Source organism: Prionailurus viverrinus, chromosome B1 (assembly GCF_022837055.1).
Source record: "Prionailurus viverrinus isolate Anna chromosome B1, UM_Priviv_1.0, whole genome shotgun sequence".
NCBI lineage: Eukaryota > Metazoa > Chordata > Mammalia > Carnivora > Felidae > Prionailurus > Prionailurus viverrinus.
In genome coordinates, this window is record NC_062564.1 from 105,479,070 (window position 1) to 105,501,993 (window position 22,924).

Below are 22,924 nucleotides of genomic sequence, written 5' to 3' on the forward strand. Positions count from 1 at the left end.
TTCATTAGCATTTTTAATGAGGAAGGTTTTCTCCATCTTTAAAACATACATGACTCTGGCACACCATACTGAAGTAATTTTTTGACATTTTTATATAAATCATCTATTACGTATGGCTATAATTAATTTTTTTCCTGATGATGCTGCCATTTATTTCAAAATAATTTGAAGACCCTCAGAAAACCTTACGTTCAATATTAGAGTAATAAAAAAAACAAAAAAAATTTCTGACTTTAAAAATAAACATAGAACAGTGAAGTTATTTTAAGAAATGTGAGGTTAGGTTTAACCTTGTGTTGTTTATAATGGGGCCCTAAAATGAAAAATATAATACTCCTTGTTTCACAGTGTGTTTTGATTCTGTATTTAAATCATGAAAAGAATGGAAGCTCAGATGTTGTGAGGCAGAAAAGAGAATAATAGGAGAGAAAACAGTTACAGTACTGAGATTTGTATCAATAGAAATGCTGTATATTCCAAGTGTCATAGGAATCTTCACTGTAATAGGAGCATAGTCAGCCATTGATCTTGATGAAGAATGTTTCCATTACTTAAAGTTAGTTTTCTGGAAGTATCTGTTAAAAAAAAACCCTCTATTTCCTATCTTTTATTGATTTCAAGATGGATAAGTCTCCAGTGAAGCAACTAAATTTCACATAATCAGAAATAGAAAAAATAATCTGGTGTCACATCTATTTCCAATATGATTAGAAAACATGTTAGTGGCCCATCCCTTCTCCCTTGTTATTTCTACCTGATTCTGAAATCTATTTGACCAAGTCAAGCACAGGCCACAAATAATTTATTGAATGTATGAGTTACCTGGATCATGCTTGTTACATGATAAAATTTTCTTCTATATGATTTTCTAGGTTTTGTACCAAAATACAATTCCTTAATTAGTGACATGTATCATGTAAAGTTAATGCAACATAGTTAAAATTCATCCCATTAATTTTCTCACCAAATGCTTTTACTCTTTAAAAATTCTCCAATTGTGTAAAATGCCCCAAATAGCATTTGTATAGCTTTCTGAATGAAAATTCATCTTGTGGCAAAAAAAAAAAAAAAAAAAAAAGAAATTGGTGTATAAGTGTGCCTTCTTGTTTTATGTCAGGAAAAGAGGTGTCCCTGTTACGTACTTTGTAGAAGTTGGAGAGTTGAGAAATTCAGTGTTCAGTGGTCTGGTCTTCTTTTCTCACACAGGTTCAGGCATGGCTCCTCCTGGTCAGGGGCCCCCCGGCCCTCCACCAGCGCCTTCCTTCCAGGGTCCTCCACGACCTCCGCAACCATCTATTATGCAGCCTGGATCTCAAGTTCTCCCACCACCACCCACCACACTGAATGGCCCTGGGGCCTCACCCTTGCCTCCGTCAACGCACAGGCAGGACGGGTTCCCCGGGCCTGCTCCTCTGAATACCCAGTACCAGCCCCCGCCTCTTCCAGGACAGAGCCTGGGCACTGGATATCCACCGCAGCAGGGTAAGCAGCTTTGCTCTGTGTTACTAGGCATCCATCACTTACTTTTAAGGAAAGCTAGTTTTCGATTAGTGTGGCAAATGCAGAGAAGAGGGGAACCATAGACATTCACACTTAACTCTCTTCCCCTATAGACATTCACACTTAACTCTCTGCCTTTATATAATAAGATGAAAAAATGCAGCATGCTTGACTGAATAGTGTAATATGGTCAGTGAACACTGCATCTGGGACTTTGGGTTCTAGTCATTTCTTTTTTAAATTTTTTCCAAGCAGCCAACTATGGTCCCCAGATGGCAGGTGGGCAGCTCTCCTACCCAGGAGGCTTCCCTGGAGGTCCTGCACAGATGGCTGGTCCACCACAACTCCAGAAGAAGCTGGATCCTGACTCCATCCCCAGCCCAGTAAGTGCTCTCTCTCACTCCCACCATCTCCCTCACAAAGGACCATTCTTTATTCACTGTCTCGGAAACTCTTCAGTTTGTTAGCATTTATCCTGTCCTTTATTGTTGAAGCACAATACCCATCACATAGAGGCTTCCTTCTTTATGTATGGGGGTGGGGAAACTGGGTTCTGGCATATCAGGGATCTCCATCACAGAAAGCCTGTGTAGATTTTTGTTGTTGTTGTTGTTATCACAGAAACTTAACAATACTATTGATGTTTATATTGGCATATATTAGCAGTGTTTATTGATTATTTAATGAATAATTAGTAGAGTATATAAACATGCTAGTTTAAATAAATAAAGGACCCTTTTCAATAAGGGTAAGATACCCATAGGAAGTGAAAGCACAAGGTATTTTACATTTTGCCTATTGAAAATTGTTCTATATAAAATTAGAGTTATAACTTCATTCTTCTCCATCCAAGTGATTTTCTTTGGAAGATTACTCTTTCGTAATTGTATCAGTCAGCTTTTATTAGGTTATTCTCCATAACACACAATCCCCAGTTTTACTTCCAAACATGAAGATTTATTGATTGCTTAGGTGACCTGTAGGCTGTAGCAGCTGCAGTTTGGCTTTAGGTGCTGCTCTGTGTGTCCTTATCATTCCAGAAACCAGCATGAAGGGGCATCCTGTGTTTGGGACATGTTATTATCACGAGAAAGGGAGAAAAGAAAGAGAACTGGCCAAAAGGTGCAAGAGTTCTTAAAATTTTTGCTCGGATGTGGTACATGTCACAACCACTCACATGCCTTTGGCCAAAGCAAGTCATAACAAAGCCCTGGGTCAATGGGGCAGGGATGTATACTCCTGCTTCAGGAGAAACTGCAAGTCTGTATCAATGAGCCCACATGTATAGTCCTTTTGGAAGAATAATGAAATTGATACAGTTAACTTGGGTCTTTGAAGTGGTTCTATAAACATGAGTAGAAAAAGTTAGAGATAGCCCAAAGAGTACAAAGAGCTACCGTATTAGCCAACTTTTGCTATGTAATAAACCATCACTAATCTTAGTACCCTACAGCCACTATTTATTAATACTCATGAGTCATGGGTCCTCTGGGCAGTTCTGCTAGTCTGGGCCAAGTTTGATGGATTTGGTCTGAGCTTGCTTGTGCACCTGGGGTCAGCTAGAGGGTTGGCTGGAACCTGAATGGCCCAGGATAGTATATTAACTCTCTGTGGCTGCTGTGCCAAATTACACAAACTGGATGACTTAAAACAATAGAAGTTTATTCTTTTGTGGTTCTGGCGGCCAGAAGTCTGAAATCAATGTGTTGGCAGCGCTGTGCTCCCTTGAAAGGCTCTATAGGAAAACCCATTCCTTGTCTCATCTAGCTTCTGGTGGCTGCAGGCATTTCTTGGCTTATGGCCACATTACTTTTCTTTCTGCCTCTGTCATCTTGTTGCCTTCTCCTCTTCTTTGTGTCTTCTCTTGCCATCTCAAAACTCTTTCTTCCTCTCCATGAGGAAGTTATGCATGATTCCTTTCATGGCCCACCCAGGTAATTCAGGAGAAGTGCTTGTTTTGAAGACTCTTAATTTAATCAGTTCTTTTACCATGTCACAGGTAATAGTCAAAGGTTTCAAGGATTAGAACATGGACATATCTTTTGGGAGGGCCACCACTGATGGTGTTATTCATGTGCCTGGTACTTGGACCCATTTGTTAGTTGGGAATGCTTGGACTGTGTTACCAAGCAGGCTAGCCTGGGTTTGTTCATGTGACTGTGGGAGAGATCTGAGAGGGAAAGTAGGAATATGCAAGGCCTCTTGAGGCCTTCCTTGGCTTGGAACTAGAACATTGCACTTCTGTGGCATTCTCTTAGCCAGAGCAAGTCATAGGATCACCCCAGAGTCAAGGAGTAGAAAGATAAGACTCTGCCTTTTGATGGGAGGACCTGAAAAGTGCTTGAAAAAGGCACACAGAGGGTAGAGGATTTTGGTTATTTTTGTGGTCTACCCACTTATTCTATGTTTATTTGAATATAAACTTGAAGATTTGTGATAAAGTGTCTGATCCTATAACATGTTAGAAATTAAGGTTTAATGACTCTTAGTGCCTTTATAGATAATTATGTTACCAGCCATTACTTTTATGGCTTAATATTATTTCATTATTCTAGTTAAAGGAATATCCTATATTTACATTGAATTCATCATTTTATCTTAACTTCTTGTTTCTCTGCTTCTATATAACATCTATAGACCCTCTGGCTCATTCCACTTTGTTCTCTGAAGTTTTTAGCTCCAGGTTCACTGTTAATCGCTCCAGTACTATTTTTTGTCACAATTATTGGCAATTTTACTATCCATCTTTAGAAACTTTCATTTCTTGATCTTCTTTGCTCCCAGTGTTCTTTTCATCCACCCCACCTCAGTTATCCATAGTTTTACCGTTAATATTATCATAACCAATTACAGGAAACTTCAACATCTCGGTTGAAACCATCTTATTTTCCAACCACTGCCTCATATATTTTTGGCTCATCCCCTTTAGGACTACTCAAACCTGAATAATGATTCACCCATCAGGACATAACTCACCACCTTTTCTCTTATACCGCCTTCATCTTCTCACTTATCTTATGCAACTTAGATTATTTGATCCATGATTATAGGTCTGTCCCTTATATCCTCTACTCTCAGCTCCTTTGCCCCTCTCTGTCCACTGAATTCATCTAGAAAAATCCCATATGTTAGTAAACCAACTCTCCACCTACTCCGTGCCTGCACCCCAGATGCTGCCTGGTACTTGAGAAAAATCACACCGTACTTTTAATTTCTGACCACTGAACTAAGGTGAACCTATAGTTGTGTGATTCTAAAACCTGGCTGCACAAAAGAATTGATGGTGGAGCCATAAAAATATTGATGCCTTGGGGCACCTAAGTGGCTCAAGTTGGTTAAGTGTCTGACTCTTGATTTTGGCTCAGGTTATGATCTCACAGTTTGTGGGGTCGAGCCCCACATTGGGCTTAGCAATGACAGTGCAGAACCTGCTTGGGATTCTTTCTCTGTCTCTCTTTTTCTCTGCCCCTCCCCTGCTGTATCTCTCAAAAATAAATAAGTAAACATTAAACAAAAAGTTCTGGTGCCTTGCTGCCCCCTGCTAACTTGATTTAATTAGACTGGGATATGGACTGGACATGGAGATTTTTTTTTTTTTTTTGAAGCTCTCTTGCTGATTCTAATGTGTAGCAAGTTTGAAGACCATCACTCATTTTCCTGGTGACTATCATTTCTTCTCTCTTCAAACTCCTAACACTTCCTTCCCCTTTCTGACTCTTTACTGATAATCTTGTTTGTTATTTCAGTGAGAGAATAGTAGCAATCCAAAAAGAACCTCTGCATGCTCCGCTGCCACATCTCCCTGCATCTGTGCCCATTTATCCCCCTCTCCCATTACTGTGAATGAGCTTCTCCTCCCAACCAAGGCTCTCACCTCCTAGATTCCTTATGGCCTCTCAAGGATAACTCTTCAGCAAGTATCTCCTATATTAGAGTTCTGCAAAAAACCAGAACCAACAGGATATATTTGTATGTATCTCTATCTACCTACCTACCTACCAACAGGATGTATGTGTGTGTATCTATCTATCTATCTATCTATCTATCTATCTATGTATCATCAACAGGATGTATGTGTCTGTCTATTTGTCTAGCTATCAATAAATCAATCAATCAGTCAATCAACAGGATGTATGTGTCTGTCTGTTTATCTATCTACCAACAGGATGTGTGTATATCTTTATCTATCTATCCATCCATCCGTCTATCCATCTATCCATGTATCTTTCTATTGAGAGAGTTATCTTAAGGAAGTTACCCACTCAGCTGTGGGAACTAGCAAATCTGAAATCTGAAGGGCAGGCCAGCAGACTGGAGACACAGAAAAGAATTGATTTTGCAGCTCAAGTCCAAAGACATCTAGAGACAGAATTTCCTCTTTCTTGGGATTCCTCAGTCTTTTTCTCTTAAGGACTTCAAATGATTGGAAGTCCTCACATTATGGAGAGTAATTTGCTTTACTCAGAGTCCACTGATTAAATGTTAAATATATTAAAACATTTTTTTTCTAAGGCACTAAGAGTCATTAAACCTAAATTTCTAACATGTTATAGGATCAGATACTTGATCACAAAACTTCAAGTTTATATTCAAATAAATATAGAATAAGTGGGTAGATCACAAAAATAACCAAAATCTAAATTGGTGTTTGACCAAAACCTGTGCCTAGCCAAGCTGACATATAAAATTAACCATCACATTCCTCTTTCCTGCATTATTTATACTTGTTTCACGGTAAACTTTAATTTTTCACTGTCTAGATCATTTTCAGCAGAATATAAACATCCTGTAATACCTTCATCATTAATAAAAGAAGCCTCCCTTGGCTTTTCTCAAATTCTCTATCTAGTTTCTACTCATTTATTGGTTCTTTTATAGCAAGAAATCTCCAGAAGAATTGATTCTGCTGTATTCAGTTCATCTCCTCCCTTCTTCTCCTGAACCTACACCAGTGTAGATCTCTTTACCACAGCCCCACCAACACTTGGTGCTTGTTGAGGTCACCAGTGACTTCCATTACCAAATCTAATGGTCCATTCTCAGATCGCATCTTTCTCAACATATCAGCAGAAATTTGACACATCTGCTCATTCTATCCTCCTTGAAACACTTTTTTTCATTTGGTTTCTGGGATACCACCACTCATTTACATCTCTGCTTATCTCACTGGTGGCTCTTTCTTATTTCCTTTGTTGGTCTCACCCTGTCTCTCTGACCTCTTACTATTAGAAGTGTCCCAAGGCTTTGTCATTGGACCTGTCCCTTTCTCTGTCGACATTTACTCTATAGATTGACATTCAAAAGTGTGCTGCTCCCAGGATGGCACCGTCAGCATCAGCTGGGAGCTCACTAGAAATTCCTATTCCTAGGCTCTACCCCAGACCTACTGAGTCAGAATCTTTAGGGGTGGGGCCTTGGAATCTGTGTTTAAATAAGCTCTCCAGATGATTCTTAGTTATACTAAGAAGCACTGATGTAGGTGATCTCATCTATTTACATGGCTTTAAATGAGGATTCAGATATTCCTAGTCAAGGTATTTTCTTGAAATCCAGATTCCAATCCCATTCTTCCAGTTCCTCAGGCCCCAGATCCAGGAGTCATCCTTTGTACTTTCTTTCTTGCACATTGTCCTTTACCTAATTCTGTTGGTCCTGGTCCTGGCCCTGCCTTATGTGCCTATCCTCGTTCAAGCCACTATCATCTTTCCATATCAATTATTATAACTCATCTCCCTGATCTTCCAGCCTGCACACAGCATCCAGGTTTATCCATTCAGATTTTGAATCAGATCATGCTGTGACTCAGAACAAAACTCTCCAGTACTCCTCCAGTTAAAAACCAAAGTTCTTACAATGACCCGAAAGACCCTACATTATTTGCCACCTCTGACTCCCTCATGCCTCTCATCTCACACACACACACACACACACACACACACACACACACACACACACACCCCACCCCTCTGACTTGGTCTCTTACCCCTCTTCTCCATCACTTTGCTTCAACCACACCAGCCTCCTTATTATTCCTTAAGCATACCGAGTGTACTCCTGCCTCAAGATCTTTGCACTTGATATTTCCTCTGCCTAGATATATACAGGACATGGCTCATTTCCTCATTTCCTTCCTGTCCTCATTACTCATCACCAGTGTCCCTTATACTGTTGTACATATCACTCCATATCCACAGTACTTATTATTACTTGACATAGATCCATCTTATTTATATATTTATTTATTGTCTGTCTTCCATACAGTGTTAGTTCTCTGAGGTCAAGAATTTGGTTTTGTTCTCTACTGTGTCTCCAACAGCTAGAACACAGGCTGGTACATAGTATATACATTCATACAGTTGTTGAATGAATGAATGAATGAGTGTTAACAACAAAAGCGATAATAACCAGTAGTGCTGTGATTCATCTGAGACCCTTAAAATATATACATACAGGTCAGTCCAGTGTAATTTTTATCATTAAGGTAATGAAATAACAATATCAGATAGAGCCTGTTTATTTTCCTATTCCCAAAGTTACCTGCTTCAACTGACTAAATAATCTTTTCCTTCTGGAAAGAAAATGTAAAATCATGTTTACTAAATTCCTGTTACATGCTAGTCCTGAGCTAAGTGCTCACTCTAATCCTTTTGGGTAGTGCTATTATCCACCTTTTGAGAGTGAGATCACTGGTATCACCATTGAAACTCTTCCTCACTCCCTTTCTGTATCTGCAGGAGGATCACTGAGAAGTGGGGCTCTTCCTATTCCCCTCTTTCTCACCACCCTGAAGCTTACATAATTCTGCTTTGAGCAACCTGCCTTAAGTGTGCACACATCTCCTACCTGGCTTCTCCCTTATTGTTCATTTATCTCAAGAGAACCACTCTTTTTTTCTTTCCCAATTCTGTGATCCCAGAATACTCTATTCATAGAAGATAAGTATAAAAGTAACTCTAGTGGCAAATCTTCTGAAGGAAAAGAAATCTATACATTTTGAGGTATCTTTGACATTATCAAAAGTCACTGTCATCAAATCAAAATCCTTTAAGTACCAAGTCATAGTAAAATATCTCTATTGAAATTTCCATGCATTGTTAAATCTCCAGGCCTGCTTTTCGAGAACATGCATTTGAGGTAAAATTAAAAACCTATAGTATATTTTTAAAAATTACTAGAAGTGGTTTTTAAAAAAAATTTTTTTTTAATGTTTATTTTTGAAGGAGAGAGAGAGAGAGACAGTGTGAGCAGGAGAGGGTCAGAGAGAGATGAAGACACAGAATCCAAAGCAGGCTTCAGGCTCTGAGCTGTCAGCACCAAGTCTGACCAGGGCTCAAACTCACAAACTGTGAGATCATGACCTGAGCCAAAGTTGGATGCTTAACCAACTTAGCCACCCAGGCACCCTCAAAATTACTAGAAGTGTTTTAATATTTCTTACTCCCTTTATAATATTCTAGCCAAGATGTGAATTAGTTTAGAAATATAATTACCACATATGACATTGTTTCTTTGGAGCCTGTGCTTTATAAGTTGCAGACAACTAATTTAAAAACAAATTTTTTTTGGAAATATAGTCTATTTTAAGGTTGGAAACTGTTCAATATGTAGATTATTATGCCTTTTAATTTGCTTTCATATTTGACACTTCATTGGTTGAAGTGATTACCATAAATTTTGATTATATAAAAAGTACTCCAATTTTGAGGGAACCGGGTTAACCTTAGGGTGGAAATATAGGATGTAGTAGTATTTTGATTTTTCTGTTTGCTTCTTGTCTCTGTCCATGGTAGCTTTTGGTCTCTTCTGTATCTTATGGTAGTTCTGTTTGGAGCATATTCTTTCTATATCATTAATAAGCACTCAAATCCTGTGAAATTAGGAAAACAGAAATGTGTGGATTTAAGACAGTTTAAATTTATTTTTGATATGCCATAAAACCAATGATATCAGTGCCAGCTAGGGCCTGGATTGGATGAGATGGGAAGGGAAAATGGAGAAGGTAACATTTCAGAGTTTGGGGAAGATAATTTTCATATTAATAGTTTCTTTAGGAATATTAAAAACTATATATCCTCCAAAGCTGTGTAGTACAGTCTGGGCACTTGTCACATTTTTCTGTTTTTTCCCTCTTTACTTTTTAACCCCTTGTCTCTTGTCACAAAAGAAGTGAGGGCAGGGAGAAGATAAAGAGGTAGAGGAAGGTAATTATTAGGATGCCTTCTTGTTTTCTTCTTAACTCCAATTACTAGATTTTGCTTATTATTTTCATCCCTAGACAACTACAACAGAAAGACAAATTTTTGTCTCTACATTATTCATCAATATTTATTTTAGAGACATATGTGTCCAAATTAGATGACAAAACCTAAGGACTTTCGTGTCTTCTCGTATCTGTACAATAGGGAACTTCCATGTGGAAACACTATGTTGTTCGTTTTTTACAGTCTCAAGGTGGGGGTGGAAGAACTTGAATGGCAAATTGAGGATCAAGAGGAACTTAAAGTAAAAAGGTGTTTTAGGTTATATTGTAAATCATTTATTCTGCATTTAATGATTTTAGCCTTGTATATTTTCCTTTAACTACAAAAGTTATTTTCTTTATAAACTATTTTCAATTTCTTTTCCTACCAGAATATATATATTTATATATATTAATGCTTATCTAAGGTCCCAGTGACCAAATTGAGTAAAAGTTCTCTGAAAAGTCAGAGCTCAGAGTATCACAGAACAGAATTTAGCAGCTACTGCTCTAAAATTATGAAAGTAAACAAAGGTGGATCTGAAGGCCTGGTAGGCTCTCAGTGAGAATTTGATCTGAACTGAACTGAAAGGATTTAGAAAATACTTATTTGTATGTGTGTGACTAATGGAAAGGAGGGAGAGGGAGGAAATGTTTGGAAGAGTCTTAACTAACTTGCTCTTGATATCGTATCAGATTCAAGTGATCGAAAATGACAGAGCCACCAGAGGAGGACAAGTTTATGCCACCAATACCAGAGGCCAAGTCCCTCCCCTGGTCACTACAGATTGTGTGATACAAGACCAAGGTATTTATTTTCAAAAATGTTTTTCATTGAGGTTTAAAAATTTTTCACCATTAAAAAAAAAAGTTTTTAGCATTTATTTATTTTTTGAGAGACAGAAACAGAGCATGAGCTGCGGAGGGGCAGAGAGAGGAGGAGACCCAGAATCTGAAGCAGGCTTCAGGCTCTGAGCTGTCAGCACAGAGCCCCATGTGGGGCTCAAGCTCACTGACCATGAGATCTTGACCTGAGCCAAAGTTGGATGCTCAACCAACTGAGCCAGCCAGGCACCCCAAAAGTTTTCACCATTTTAAAAAAGTGGATGTGGGGCTCGAACTCACTGACCATGAGATGTGACCTGAGCCGAAGCCAGACGTTCAACCAATTGAGCCAGCCAGGCGCCCCAAAATTTTTCACCATTTTAAAAAAGCAGATACACTGACACCCTGCAGTAATCCTATCATTGACAGGGAACCTCTTTATAGCTGATAATGGGGACCAATTTTGCCATCAATTGCTCAAGTTCTGAGGATGTATTATCAACTTAATTCTATTTTCTGCTTATAGAAGTCTAAAGAGTGTCTGGTGAGATACAGTTCAAGGTACTAATTTAAGAATATTATTTTAAGTTATGAGCTTAAAGTAGTACATGCTGTACTTTGGCTTAATTTGTTTACTACCTTAGAAACATGGCAAAGATAGCATGAGTAGAGCAGTAGGGGATTGAACATGAGAAATCAGCATACCTGATTCTAGCCCCAGTGATATTTTTTTTTTTCATTAGGTTCTTTAACATGGGTGCTCTGTTTTTCCAATTTTGAATTGGGATGAGTAAAGGCTGAGCTCTATCCCTACCTAGATGTCCTCTGTGTGTGCCGCCAGTTTAATGTATCTGCCCTTGTACAGGTTTGTTCTTTCCAGGAATATATTATTTTTCTACCGCTTGTGGCAAGTTAAAACACAGCCTGATGACATCATTATTTATGTATTTCCAGAACATGTTTTTATCATCCTACACTCAAACTCTATACCTGTTAAACAATAACTCCCCGTTCCTACATTCCCTGCAGCCCCTGGTCTCCTTTATTTTATTTACTGTCTCTATGAGTTTGCCTCTTCTAGGTACCTCGTGTAAGTGGAATCATACAATGTTTATCCTTTTGTGTCTGGCTAATTTCACTTGGCATAATATTTTCAAGGTTCATCCATGGTATAGAATGTATCAGAATTTCATTCTTTTTTTTTTTTTTTTAATTTTTTTTTTCAACGTTTATTTATTTTTGGGACAGAGAGAGACAGAGCATGAACGGGGGAGGGGCAGAGAGAGAGGGAGACACAGAATCGGAAACAGGCTCCAGGCTCCGAGCCATCAGCCCAGAGCCCGACGCGGGGCTCGAACTCACGGACCGCGAGATCGTGACCTGGCTGAAGTCGGACGCTTAACCGACTGCGCCACCCAGGCGCCCCAGAATTTCATTCTTTTTTAAGGCTGAATAATATTCACTTTTATGTAAATACATTATGTTTATCCATCCATCTGTTGTTGGACATTTTGCTATTGTGAATAGCCATAGCAGCCATATGTCTGCTGTGAACATTGGTGTACATGTATGTGTTTGAGTCCCTGTTTTCAATTATTTGGGGTGTATCTCGAGACATGGAATTGAGATCATACAGACATAAGGAAAATGTAAGGAAGAGTACGAGGAAGGCTAGGAAGAGAAGGAAGGACTGGTGAGGTGGCAAGGTGCAGGTCTTCATCATGTCTCTTGTAGCCCCGCCCATGGTGGGGAGACACAGCTGCCTGCCTTGGAGCCCTGAAGTTGGTCCAGCCACACCCCTTTGCTGTGATGACCCTTTGTCCGGCCTGGTTTATTAGCCGATACTTACTAGTGCATTTTTCAGGATAGAGCCCAAATCTCAGACATGTGCAGAAAGTCACAGACACACGTAGGATAAGAGGCAGAAGGAACCTTGGCCTCCATTTGCTCAGCTCTTCCACTTTACAGGTGTGAGGGCACTAAGGGCCAAGGAGCTTAAACAACTTGCCAAAACTCCACAACTATTTAGGAGTGGCACCTATAAAGAAAAGCATCTACTTAAAAAAACACTGTTTTCTTTGCCTACAAAAAATGTAGATAATGTTTCTTTGGCTATGGTATCGAATGTAAGACCCAACTTGTCCCTTGATTCTGTGCTTCTGCCTATCCTATGAGACCCTGTTCAGGTACCACATACTTTGTATAGTCACCTCTGATCCACATGGCGGCTCGTTGCCTCCCTGGGCCACTTCTTAATGAATTTGCTCTTCTATGATACTTACTATGCTGTATTACAGTTACCTGTTTTTGTTATCACTCTCTCCTACCAGACTTTGAATTAGCAATAATCGCATCACTGATAAACCTCTTTGGCTACAATACTGCCACTGCACAAAGCTGTCTCCTACCAGACTTTGAAACCAAAGGCTTCATTAGCTCTGTCCCTAAGCCTCTAGCAGGGGGCTTAGCTTCATAAATATTTATTGAATGATTAATCTGTTGAATGCTTTCCAGTCAGATTATCCCATAATGCTCTTTATTAAGCATCTCAAAGAGTTTTGAATCTTAATTACTGAACTTGCAAAATTATCTACTGTAGCCATATCTTTCATGCCCCACTTTTGCATACCAATTTATGAAAACAAATGCTCAGTGGCTTTTTTAAAAATTATCTTTGTGCACATTATCTTCCTAAAAGAAAAGTTTGTTTAGTCCCTGTTAGGAGCTCGTTTGTGTGCATATTGCACTGTGAAGAACTAACCCTTTCAAAGAACAAATACTCAATTTCAATATGTTAGTGGTAATTTTGGCTAGTAAAAATTGAGTACAATGAAAAATTAAAATATACTTGAAAATTTTCAAAAATCTTTATTTCACAGTCTGTAAAATCGTGTGATGAGGAAGATCTTCTCTAAGTTGGTTTTTTTTTTTTTTTTTTGGTTTGAGTTATGTGAAATGTGTAAAATAATAGGGTTTGGGCTCGAGCATATTTACATTTATTGCTAATATTTCTTTTTCTTTTATTACTGCTGCCAAAACTCTTGTTTTACTCCATGTTGGTATTTATCTGGACTCTTTTAACAGTAATGACCAGCCCACCTGTATCCAATGTTTTCCTGCCTCCAGAAGCTGCCTGGCTAGTTTAGTTTTTTTTTCAAGTATTACCTTACCTGCACTAAAAAAAAAAAAAAAAAAAAAAAAAAAGAAAGAAAGAAAAGGTCCCATCTTTGCCTGTGGGCAGAAGGATTGATCTTAATTCTTCATCCAGAATTCAAGGCCTTCATAACCTGGAAGCAACCTACTTGGGATATAGTAAAGAGTTGTGATAGGTTCTAATACCACTTTTGTCATTTACTGACTCCTTAATCTTTGGCAAGTTACTTAACCTCCTCATGCCTTAGTTTTCTCCTCTGTAAAATGGGTATCAATCTCATAGGGCAGTTGTGAGACTAAAATGGTTCACATGTAACCATCCTAGAATGATGCTTAATATACTGGCAATTGCTGTCATAATTATGAGTCCCGTTTTGGGCTCTGCTACAGAGGATCTGAGAGACAACAGAAACATGGTACCAACAACAGCTGGATTCAGCCTGCAGTCATGTTAATTTGTCATGCACAGTATTTTGTCTTATTTCTATTTGAAGTCATTGCCATTATGTAAAATCAGAATATTTTATGTAAAATCCAGATTTCTAGCTAGTCCTAAAAAGTAAAATTTGGCAATAATAGTTAAAGCTAAATAGAAGAAACTCAGCTTTCTTATGTGGACATCATGTGGACGTCACTCATTCCAGGCCCACCTGTGCCACAAAACCTGGCCAGGGAAAGGCTCCCAGCCCTGCCACAGTACCCAGTCAACCATGCAAACTCAGGACCATGCACTTCCCAGCACACTGTACTTGCCAAGTCCTTTCACTTTTCCACTCTCCTGTTTCACACTCCTTCCTGAAACCTGCAACTCCTCCTCTCCCAACCTTTCTTTTACCTGCTCATACGACCTCCTTTGTGAGAGAACTGCACAATCATGAGTACCCTTCCATGAATTTTCACCATCATATCAGCCCCTGCTGAAATGTGCACCTGTGCTCTGCCTTTCTGGTTTTGGCTGAAAAGGAATGATCTGTGCTCCAGTCAGAAGCCAGCCTCTCTTGCTGTGCAGTACTCAAGTATATTGCTGCAATAAGTCTCCCTTCTTTCTTTTATGCCATCAGTATCTCTCTTTTTACACGATTATCCCATTGTGTTACACTCTCCCCTCTTAAATAATAAAAATGTTTTCATGACCTGTTTCCCTTATAGCTACCCTTCTTTTCTTTCCTACCCTACACAACAAAACTTGGAAGGATTATTGCCAATTCCTCTCCTTAAAAGTTAGGAGTCTCTCAAGCTCACTATAGTCAGGTTTCCCACCCTACCCTCATTCTGCCAAAACTCTCTTCTGGATCTCTAGCAACTTCCATGTTGTTAAATCCAGTGGTCTTTTTTTTTTTTTTTTAAGTTTATATTTAAATTCCAGTTAGTTAACATACAGTGTTATATTAGTTTCAGGTGTACAATATAGTGATTCAACAATTCTATGGGTTACTTAGTGCTCATCACAACGAGTGCCCTCCTTGAATGCCCATCACCTATTTCACCCATCCCCACAACCACCTCCCCTCTGGTAACCATCAGCTTGTTCTCTGTAGTTAAGAGTCTGTTTTTTGGTTTTCCTCTTTCTCTTTTTTTTTCCCTTTGCTCATTTGTTTTTTTTCTTAAATTCCACATTTGGGGGGGGCTCCTGGGTGGCTCAGTTGGTTGAGCATCTGACTTCGGCTCAAGTCATGATCTTGCATTCATGGGTTTGAGCCCCACGTCCGGCTCTGTGCTGACAGCTCAGAGCCTGGAGCCTGCTTCGGATTCTGTGTCTCCCTCTCTCCCTGCCCCTCCCCTGTTTGTACCCTATCTCTCTCTGCCTCAAAAGTAAATAAACATTAAAAAAAATTCCACATTTGGGTGAAATCATATGGTATTTGTCTTTCTCTTTCTGACTTATTTCACTTGGCATAATACTCTGTAGCTCCATCCAAGTCATTTCAAATGACAAGTAAATCCAGTGGTTTTATTGATCCAGCAGCACCACCATGAACAGATAATCATGCTTTTCCTTGATGTACTTTCTTCACCTCTGGGACACCAGATAGTCCTTGTTTTTATCCTTCTCAATCCTTTAACTGGTTTCTCCTTTTTCTCTGGCTTCTTTATGTTAGAGGACCCAGGGCTTAGTTCTTGGCCATCCTCTCTTCTCTGGCCACACTTATTCCCTTCGTGGTTTAACCTAGTTTCATGGCTTCAAATACCATCTATATGCTGAAAACTCCCAAGTGTGTATCTTCATCCCAGTGCCCAGACTCACATATCTAGTTGTTTACTCAGCTTCACTGTGGGATTGCTTAATAGAGTTTCCAAAGTGGACATGTCCAAAGCCAGATCCCTGATCTCCACCTACATACCCATTAGCACACTCCTTCCCTTCCTGCTTTTCTTCTGTCAGTTGGTGCAACTTCATGCTTCTGGTTCCTCAACCCAAAAACTTTGGACTCATTCCTGATCTCTTTCTATCTCACCTCTCATCTTCACACACACCTCAGACATCACTCCTATCAACAATCAGTGGACTTTTAAAATGTGTGCAGATTCTGGCCATTTGTTAGTACCTCTACTGCTATCAGGCTGGTCCCTACCACCACCCTTCCACCACCAGTCCTGTACAAATTTTGTTACTTCTCTGAACTCCTTAACAGCTGCTGTGCCCAACACATGCTCCATGCCGGCCACACAGGCCTCCCTGATACTCATCTTCCATCAGGCCAGACAAGCCCTGCCCCCAGGCACCTCCTTGGGTAAATCCCTTGCTTCCTTGGAGTCTTTACTCAAATGTTACCTTTTAAATAAGGCGTACTCTATAACTTCTTAAAGTTGCAATCTGCCTCCCACCAAAGTTCACCTTAACCAGATATGCTTTTTTCATAGCATTTATCATTTTCTAATGACCTATGTAATTTACTCATTTACTAGGTTTTATAGTTATTGTCTGTATCTTCTGTAAGAACATAAGCTCTACAAGGAAGCAATTAGACAATGTCTAAAACTTAGTAGACATTCAATAAATATAAATATGAGCATAGATTGTAGAATTGCATAATACTACTTATTTTTAGAAATCATGAAGAAATATAAATAAGGCAATGTGTTATCTAGAATTACCTTGATAAATATTTAAACATTATAGGGCAGATTTTTTTTCTCTGCAAATTTTAAGTGTGTTCCTTTGACCTTTTCAGGCAATGCTAGTCCTCGATACATTCGTTGCACAACTTACTGTTTCCCATGCACGTCAGATATGGCCAAGCAAGCTCAGATTCCATTAGCTGCTGTCATCAAACCTTTTGCCACAGTTCCTTCAAATGAGGTAAGAATGATGAAAATAGTAATTCGAGGAACGCCTGGCTGGCTCAGTTGGTGGAACATGCGACTCTTGATCCTGGGATTGTGAGTTCAAGCCCCATGTTGGGTGTAGAGATTCCTTAAAATAAAATCTTAAAAAAAAAAAAGCAATTCAACAATTTACCAATTCAAAATCCTTCTTTCATCATTGTTTTTTTATTCTGTATTATAAACAGAAAATTGGAGAATATTTATATAGTGCAAAAATATCTAAATGAATGAATATTCAATAGAATAACTATTCAATTCACTAAGGAAGACAAAAATCTGACAAGCTATCTTTTTTGGCAACCTGTGTACCAAATACTAATGGACTGGATCACTTGTGGCTCTGTTGTAACAATGTGAATACTCAGAAAATATGGAATGTCATATACTCAGACCTCTCATGTGGCCCTTATAGCCTAGTTCGAAGCCCCAGCATCTAGGTGTTCTGGTGAAGGAAGTTAACAGAGCCCAAGGTTCATGGTCTTATTAAGCTGCTTTAATAGTCATGGGGCCAAGCTGTTCATAAACTCCTGCTTAAAAAGTCAGTATGATTAGAAAGCGTATGTCTTGAGTTGGAAAGATGTACCCAATATATAATTCATTTGGGTGTTTATTTTAAATTTCTGATATTAGGATGGAGTTAATGGATGTTGTGATTAAAACATCCCCCCACACTGCTGTGATTCCTTCTTTTCATGTCCTGAATGGTGGATACCCACATATACACAGAGACATAAGGTACTATAGTAGAGCTAGTAAAATAGGTTAGGAAAAGCTTTAATTCTGGCTGAAGCTTTGGCCATAACCCTATTGCACTAGTCCAGTCAGCTACATTGAACCCTGGATTCCTTTTGCTGCACCCAGATTCTCTTCCCAACTGAACCCTCAGCTTCCCTTTAATGGTTCTTTGAGCTTGGCTGATCTAGTGTAGAACACCTAACAGCACCTGAGCAAAAGGCAGACCATCTGCACAGGAGAACAGATTTGTCGCCTTTCGTGGTCTGGCCATGCCAGCTGTTTTGGGCAGCATGGTGGCATGGGGAAGGGGAAGAGGGGTCTGCTTTACATCACCTCAGGGATGGAGGAAACGGGAGAAAGAACGCGTCTGTGTGGACACTGGCTTTCATGCCCTCTGAGATGTCCACTCATTCTCCTTGTAGTATGGCAGAATGCTGCCCTCTCTTTGGGAGTGGAGTGAACTGGCTTAGAGCGGAGCATAGAAGGGGCTATTCCTGGAAGCCAATATTACATGCACTATGGTCTCATATTTGTAAATCAAGAAGTACATTCAGTATTTACTATACTTATTTTAAGTGTGGTCTCTTATATGATGGACCCAGAAATTTAATATAATGTCTATAAAGTCCTCTTTGAATCCCTATGCTTAATAAGGATAAGGTAGACCAATATGTAATGGCAAAGAGATCCATGTTTAAATATGATATGTGTTTCAAATAATAGCTAGAAATAATTTTTTAGCTATTTTCACATTTCATTATGAAAATTTTCAAGCGTACAGAAAATTTGGAAGAATTTTATGGTGAACACCTATATATCTGCCACCTAGATTCCACCGTTAATGTTTAACTATTCTTGGCTTTGTCACGTTTTGAGTCATCTGTCCATCAATCCGCCTTTTTTAAATGCATTTCAGAGTAAATTGCAGACATTAATTAGTACACTTCCCCCTAAATACTCCAGCATTCATGGCATTAATGAGAGTTCAATATTTTCTTACAGATTGTTTTTCCTTTTGAGGTAAAATTGATTTATAGTAAAATGCACATATCTTAAATACGGTTCACTGAATTTTGACAAATGGATATATCTGTGCAACTCAAAACCCTCTGAAGATGAAAAACATTACTGTCATTCTTAGAAGTGTCTCCTGCCCCTTCCACCAGCCTCCCCTAACAACCTTTCTTCCTTGGCAACCATCATTCTGATTTTTTTTCCACCATAGATTTGTTTTGCCTCTTCTAGGTGCTCATGTAAACAGACTCTAGGGTATGCACTCTTCTGTGTTAGGCTTCTGCCAGCAGCTTAATGTTTAGAGCACCATAAACATGCTATTGCCTGTATTAGTAATGTGTTCTTTTTTTTAGTGCTGAATAGCATTTTACTGTATGGGCATAGCAGTTTGTTTAGCTAGTCTTTTATGATGAACATCTGGGCTGTTTCCAGTGTCTGGCTGTTGTGAATGAAAATTCCATGAATATTCTCGTACAAGTCTTTCTGTGGACATATAGTCATTTCTCTTGGATTAATACCTATAAGTAGTTTGCTGGCTCATGAGGTACATGTTTATTTAATTTTATAAGAAACTGCCAGGGGCACCTGGGTGGCTCAGTCAGTTGAGCATCTGACTCTTGGTTTCAGCTCAGGTCATGATCTCACAGTTTGTGAGTTCAATCCCCAAGTCAGGCTCCACACTGATGGCACAGAGCCTGCTTGGGATTCTCTCTCCCTCTCTCTTTGCTCCTCCCTTGTGCATTCTCTCTGTCTCTCTCTCTCAAAATAAATAAATAAACTTAAAAAAAAGAAAAGAAAAATAAACCGCCAGATCATTTTCTAAAATGGGTGTACCGCTTTACAGTCTTTCTAACATTGTATCAGAGAGCCTCTCTGTTTGCTGTTGTCGTCTTTTTAATTTTAGGAAGTTCTGATGGCTCTGTAGTAGTAACTGTGAGATGTATTTTTAATTTCACGTTTTATACTTTGAACAAATAAATTAAAAGAGGACTAGTGAATAATATCACACTCACATACCTACTACCCATCATTAACAAATATTAATATTTTGTGATATTTTCTTAAAATAATTTTGTGGGAATTAAAGCTTCCTAGCTATATAGGGTATTTCCTTTATCAGGCCATTCCTCTCCTCCCTCCCCTTTAGGGGCAGATGCTATAATGAATTTGTATCTATCCTTCCTATATGTGACTTTATATATAGACTTCGCGCTCATGGGTCCATGGTAATACATAGTATGATTTTGCTTTTTAATGAATCAATTAATTTTAAATAAGTAAAATATAAACTTATATGAAAGGGGTATACAGTTAAAAAAGGTCTCTTCCTACCATTCTATCCTCCCCCTTACAGATGACCTTTACCTATTCTTTATGATTCCTTCTAGAAATGAAAAATGCATATACCAGCATGTAAGTACACATCCTTTAAAAAAATAAATATATAAATGGTCGTATAGCATAGAGACTCTTTTTCACATTTCTTTTTTCAGTTAAAGTGTCTGGGGGGCACCTGGTTGGCTTAGTCTGTTAAATGTTCGACTCTTGGTTTCAGCTCAAGTCATGATCTTACGGTTTGTGGATTTGAGCCCCGCATCCAGTTTTGCACTTACAATGTAGAGACTGCTTGGGATTTTCTCTCTCTCCCTCCCTCTCTGCCCTTCTCTCTCTCTCTCAAAATAAATAAAATAAACATTAAAAAAACATCTGGCACTCCTACCATGTTGCTACCTACAGAGCTGCTGCCTTATTCTTTCCAACAGCTGTGTGATATGATATATTAGCAAGATAACCACTGTTGTCAACTGTCTGTATCAATTTTAAAATGTGTAAGGTCCCAGGGATTTACAATTTTTAAATGTGAATCCTAAAATTGAGGGAAATATAGTAACATGAGTGTGCTTTAAAGAATGTCAGATCAAACCCTTGACACATCTCCCGGCAGGGGGCGGCGGGGGGCAGGGGAGGGAGGATTTCTCTGGATGTACACTCTCTACCTCACTCATTCCTATGCCACCTGAATCATTTTGCAGTAATCTGTTCTTTTCATAATAAGAAGGTAACACTTGGACCTTGAAAGAGGCTTGTGCAGCAGTTTTGTAATGTATCAGTGTGTGTGCTACGTGGGATTTCTGCCCCTGGGCAGTATTAGCTTCTGTGCACTTTGTCCACAGCAATGAATTTGCACAGTTTTCAGCTACACACTAGTGAAAACCTCTCCTCCTTGCTCCTCCCCATCACCCAGGTGTCCCAGGCCAAGCTCCCATGAAACAGAACAAAACTCAACAGCTATTCATACCCAAAACCAGAATCTGTAACCACCTTCTTGTTATCACCATTTAGTATTAACAATGAAATTATTCAGTAATAGGTTCCTGAAAATGAAATGTAGTATTTAGTTGAGAAAAGCTTTCAAATCTTAGTTCAAGCCCCACCCCTAATATGTATTCACATTTCTTTTTCTTTTTTTAAAAGTTTTTATTTTATTTTGGAAGAGAGAAAGCAAAAGCAGGGGAGGGGCAGAGAGAGAGGGAGATGGGGGACCCAAAGAAGGCTCTGCGTTGCCAACAGAGAGGCTGATGTGGGGCTTAAACTCACGAACCGTGAGATTGTGACCTGAGCTGAAGTCCGATACTTAACTGATTGAGGTACCCAGGCGTCCCATCATATACACATTTCTCACACAGACCAAATGTGTGTGCTTTCTATTTTCCAAAATTGTTTGATCTGACCAAATACTATTTCCTCACCAGCATGAGGTTTTCCTTCCTTTGGTGAAAAATTTATGCTGCATTTTAGTCTTGTGCTTCCCAAAGTAATAAATGGATGAGTTTAGAGTGGTGGCTTATTTTTGGAATCTGACTTAGGGAGAAGCTCTGCTTGAGAAAATAACAGACTCTATTCTTTTCATGTTGCTAGAGACTCTGCACACTAAGTAAATGTATTTTGACAGTACTGTGTTTTCTACTGCAGTTCTCTCTACAGAAGCTCTTCCTTTTCTTTAGACCTTTAAAAACAGGATTATTCTGAATACACTATGTGTGTGTGTGTGTGTGTGTGTACATATATATCTGTACTGACATATATATATGTATTGACAAATAAAATTGGAAGATATTTAATGAATATACTATATTTAGAAAGGATTACTGTCTCTTACATAGCAGTGTCTCCTGGGTTGAATGAAGACATTCTCTATTTAAAGAACTACATTTACTTTTATATGTTGAAACAGGCTTAGAGTTAAAAAAATAATAAATATTAAAGGGATATTAAAACACCAGGAAGAAGTTCCTAAAGGTTGTGTTCTCAAAAAAATTGTCTTCCTCTTTGGGGATTAACTTCACCTGAATGAGGCGAGCCACTAGCATTAAGGAACCATCCCTGCTCCACTACACTGATGAGCTGGGTGAAGTAGGATTTAGGGCTCCTCGACAGACTCTCACTTTGTGGTTTCCATGACACCTTACTGGTGTATTTTTTTCTACCTCACAGGCAGGAAACATTTTAGTTCCCTGTGGTTTTTTTTTCCTGATGTAATATTGCGGTTCACCAAGGCATGGACTTGGGATCTTCTCTTCTCTCTTTAGGATTCTTTTCCTTCCAAAGACCAAATATCATCTGTAACAGCTGCTGCTGTATTACTTAAGGGAATAATAGTAGTCAGTCTTACAGAGTACTAATGAGTAAAATTATAGGGGTTTTTAAAAAATTTATATTAATTTTTAAATTTTTTAACATTCATTCATTTTTGACAGAGACAAAATGTGAGCAGAGAAGAGGCAGAGAGAGGGGGATACACAGAATCTGAAGCAGGCTGCAGGCTCTGAGCTGTCAGCACAGAGCCTGATGTGGGGCTTGAACACACGAATTGTGAGATCCTGACCTGAGCCAAAGTCAGAGGCTTAAGTGACTGAGCCACCCAGGTGCCCCTATAAGGTTTTTTTTTTTTAAACTTTTTAATGTTTATTTATTTTTGAGAAAGAAAGAGAGAGAGAGACAGAGTGTGAGCAGGGGAGGGGCAGAGAAATAAGGAGACACAGAATCTGAAGCAGGCTCCAGGCTCCACGCTGTCCACACGAAGCCTGATGTGGGGCTTAAACTCATGAACCCTGAGATCATGACCTGAGG

The 22,924-nt window shown here is 39.0% G+C and overlaps 1 protein-coding gene across 3 annotated transcripts in view; it reads left to right on the plus strand.

Annotated features, from left to right (window-relative positions):
• The window catches only part of SEC24D (SEC24 homolog D, COPII coat complex component), a 108,294-nt gene that overhangs the window by 21,952 nt on the left and 63,418 nt on the right, over positions 1-22,924 (plus strand). For 2 of the 3 annotated variants that reach the window (XM_047855585.1, XM_047855587.1), the window contains exons 5-8: positions 1,207-1,482; positions 1,753-1,883; positions 10,436-10,547; positions 16,891-17,018. In XM_047855585.1, the coding sequence (XP_047711541.1) occupies positions 1,207-1,482; positions 1,753-1,883; positions 10,436-10,547; positions 16,891-17,018 (647 nt within the window). The remainder of the gene's footprint in view (positions 1-1,206; positions 1,483-1,752; positions 1,884-10,435; positions 10,548-16,890; positions 17,019-22,924) is intronic. The other variant, XM_047855586.1, reaches the window with a different exon arrangement.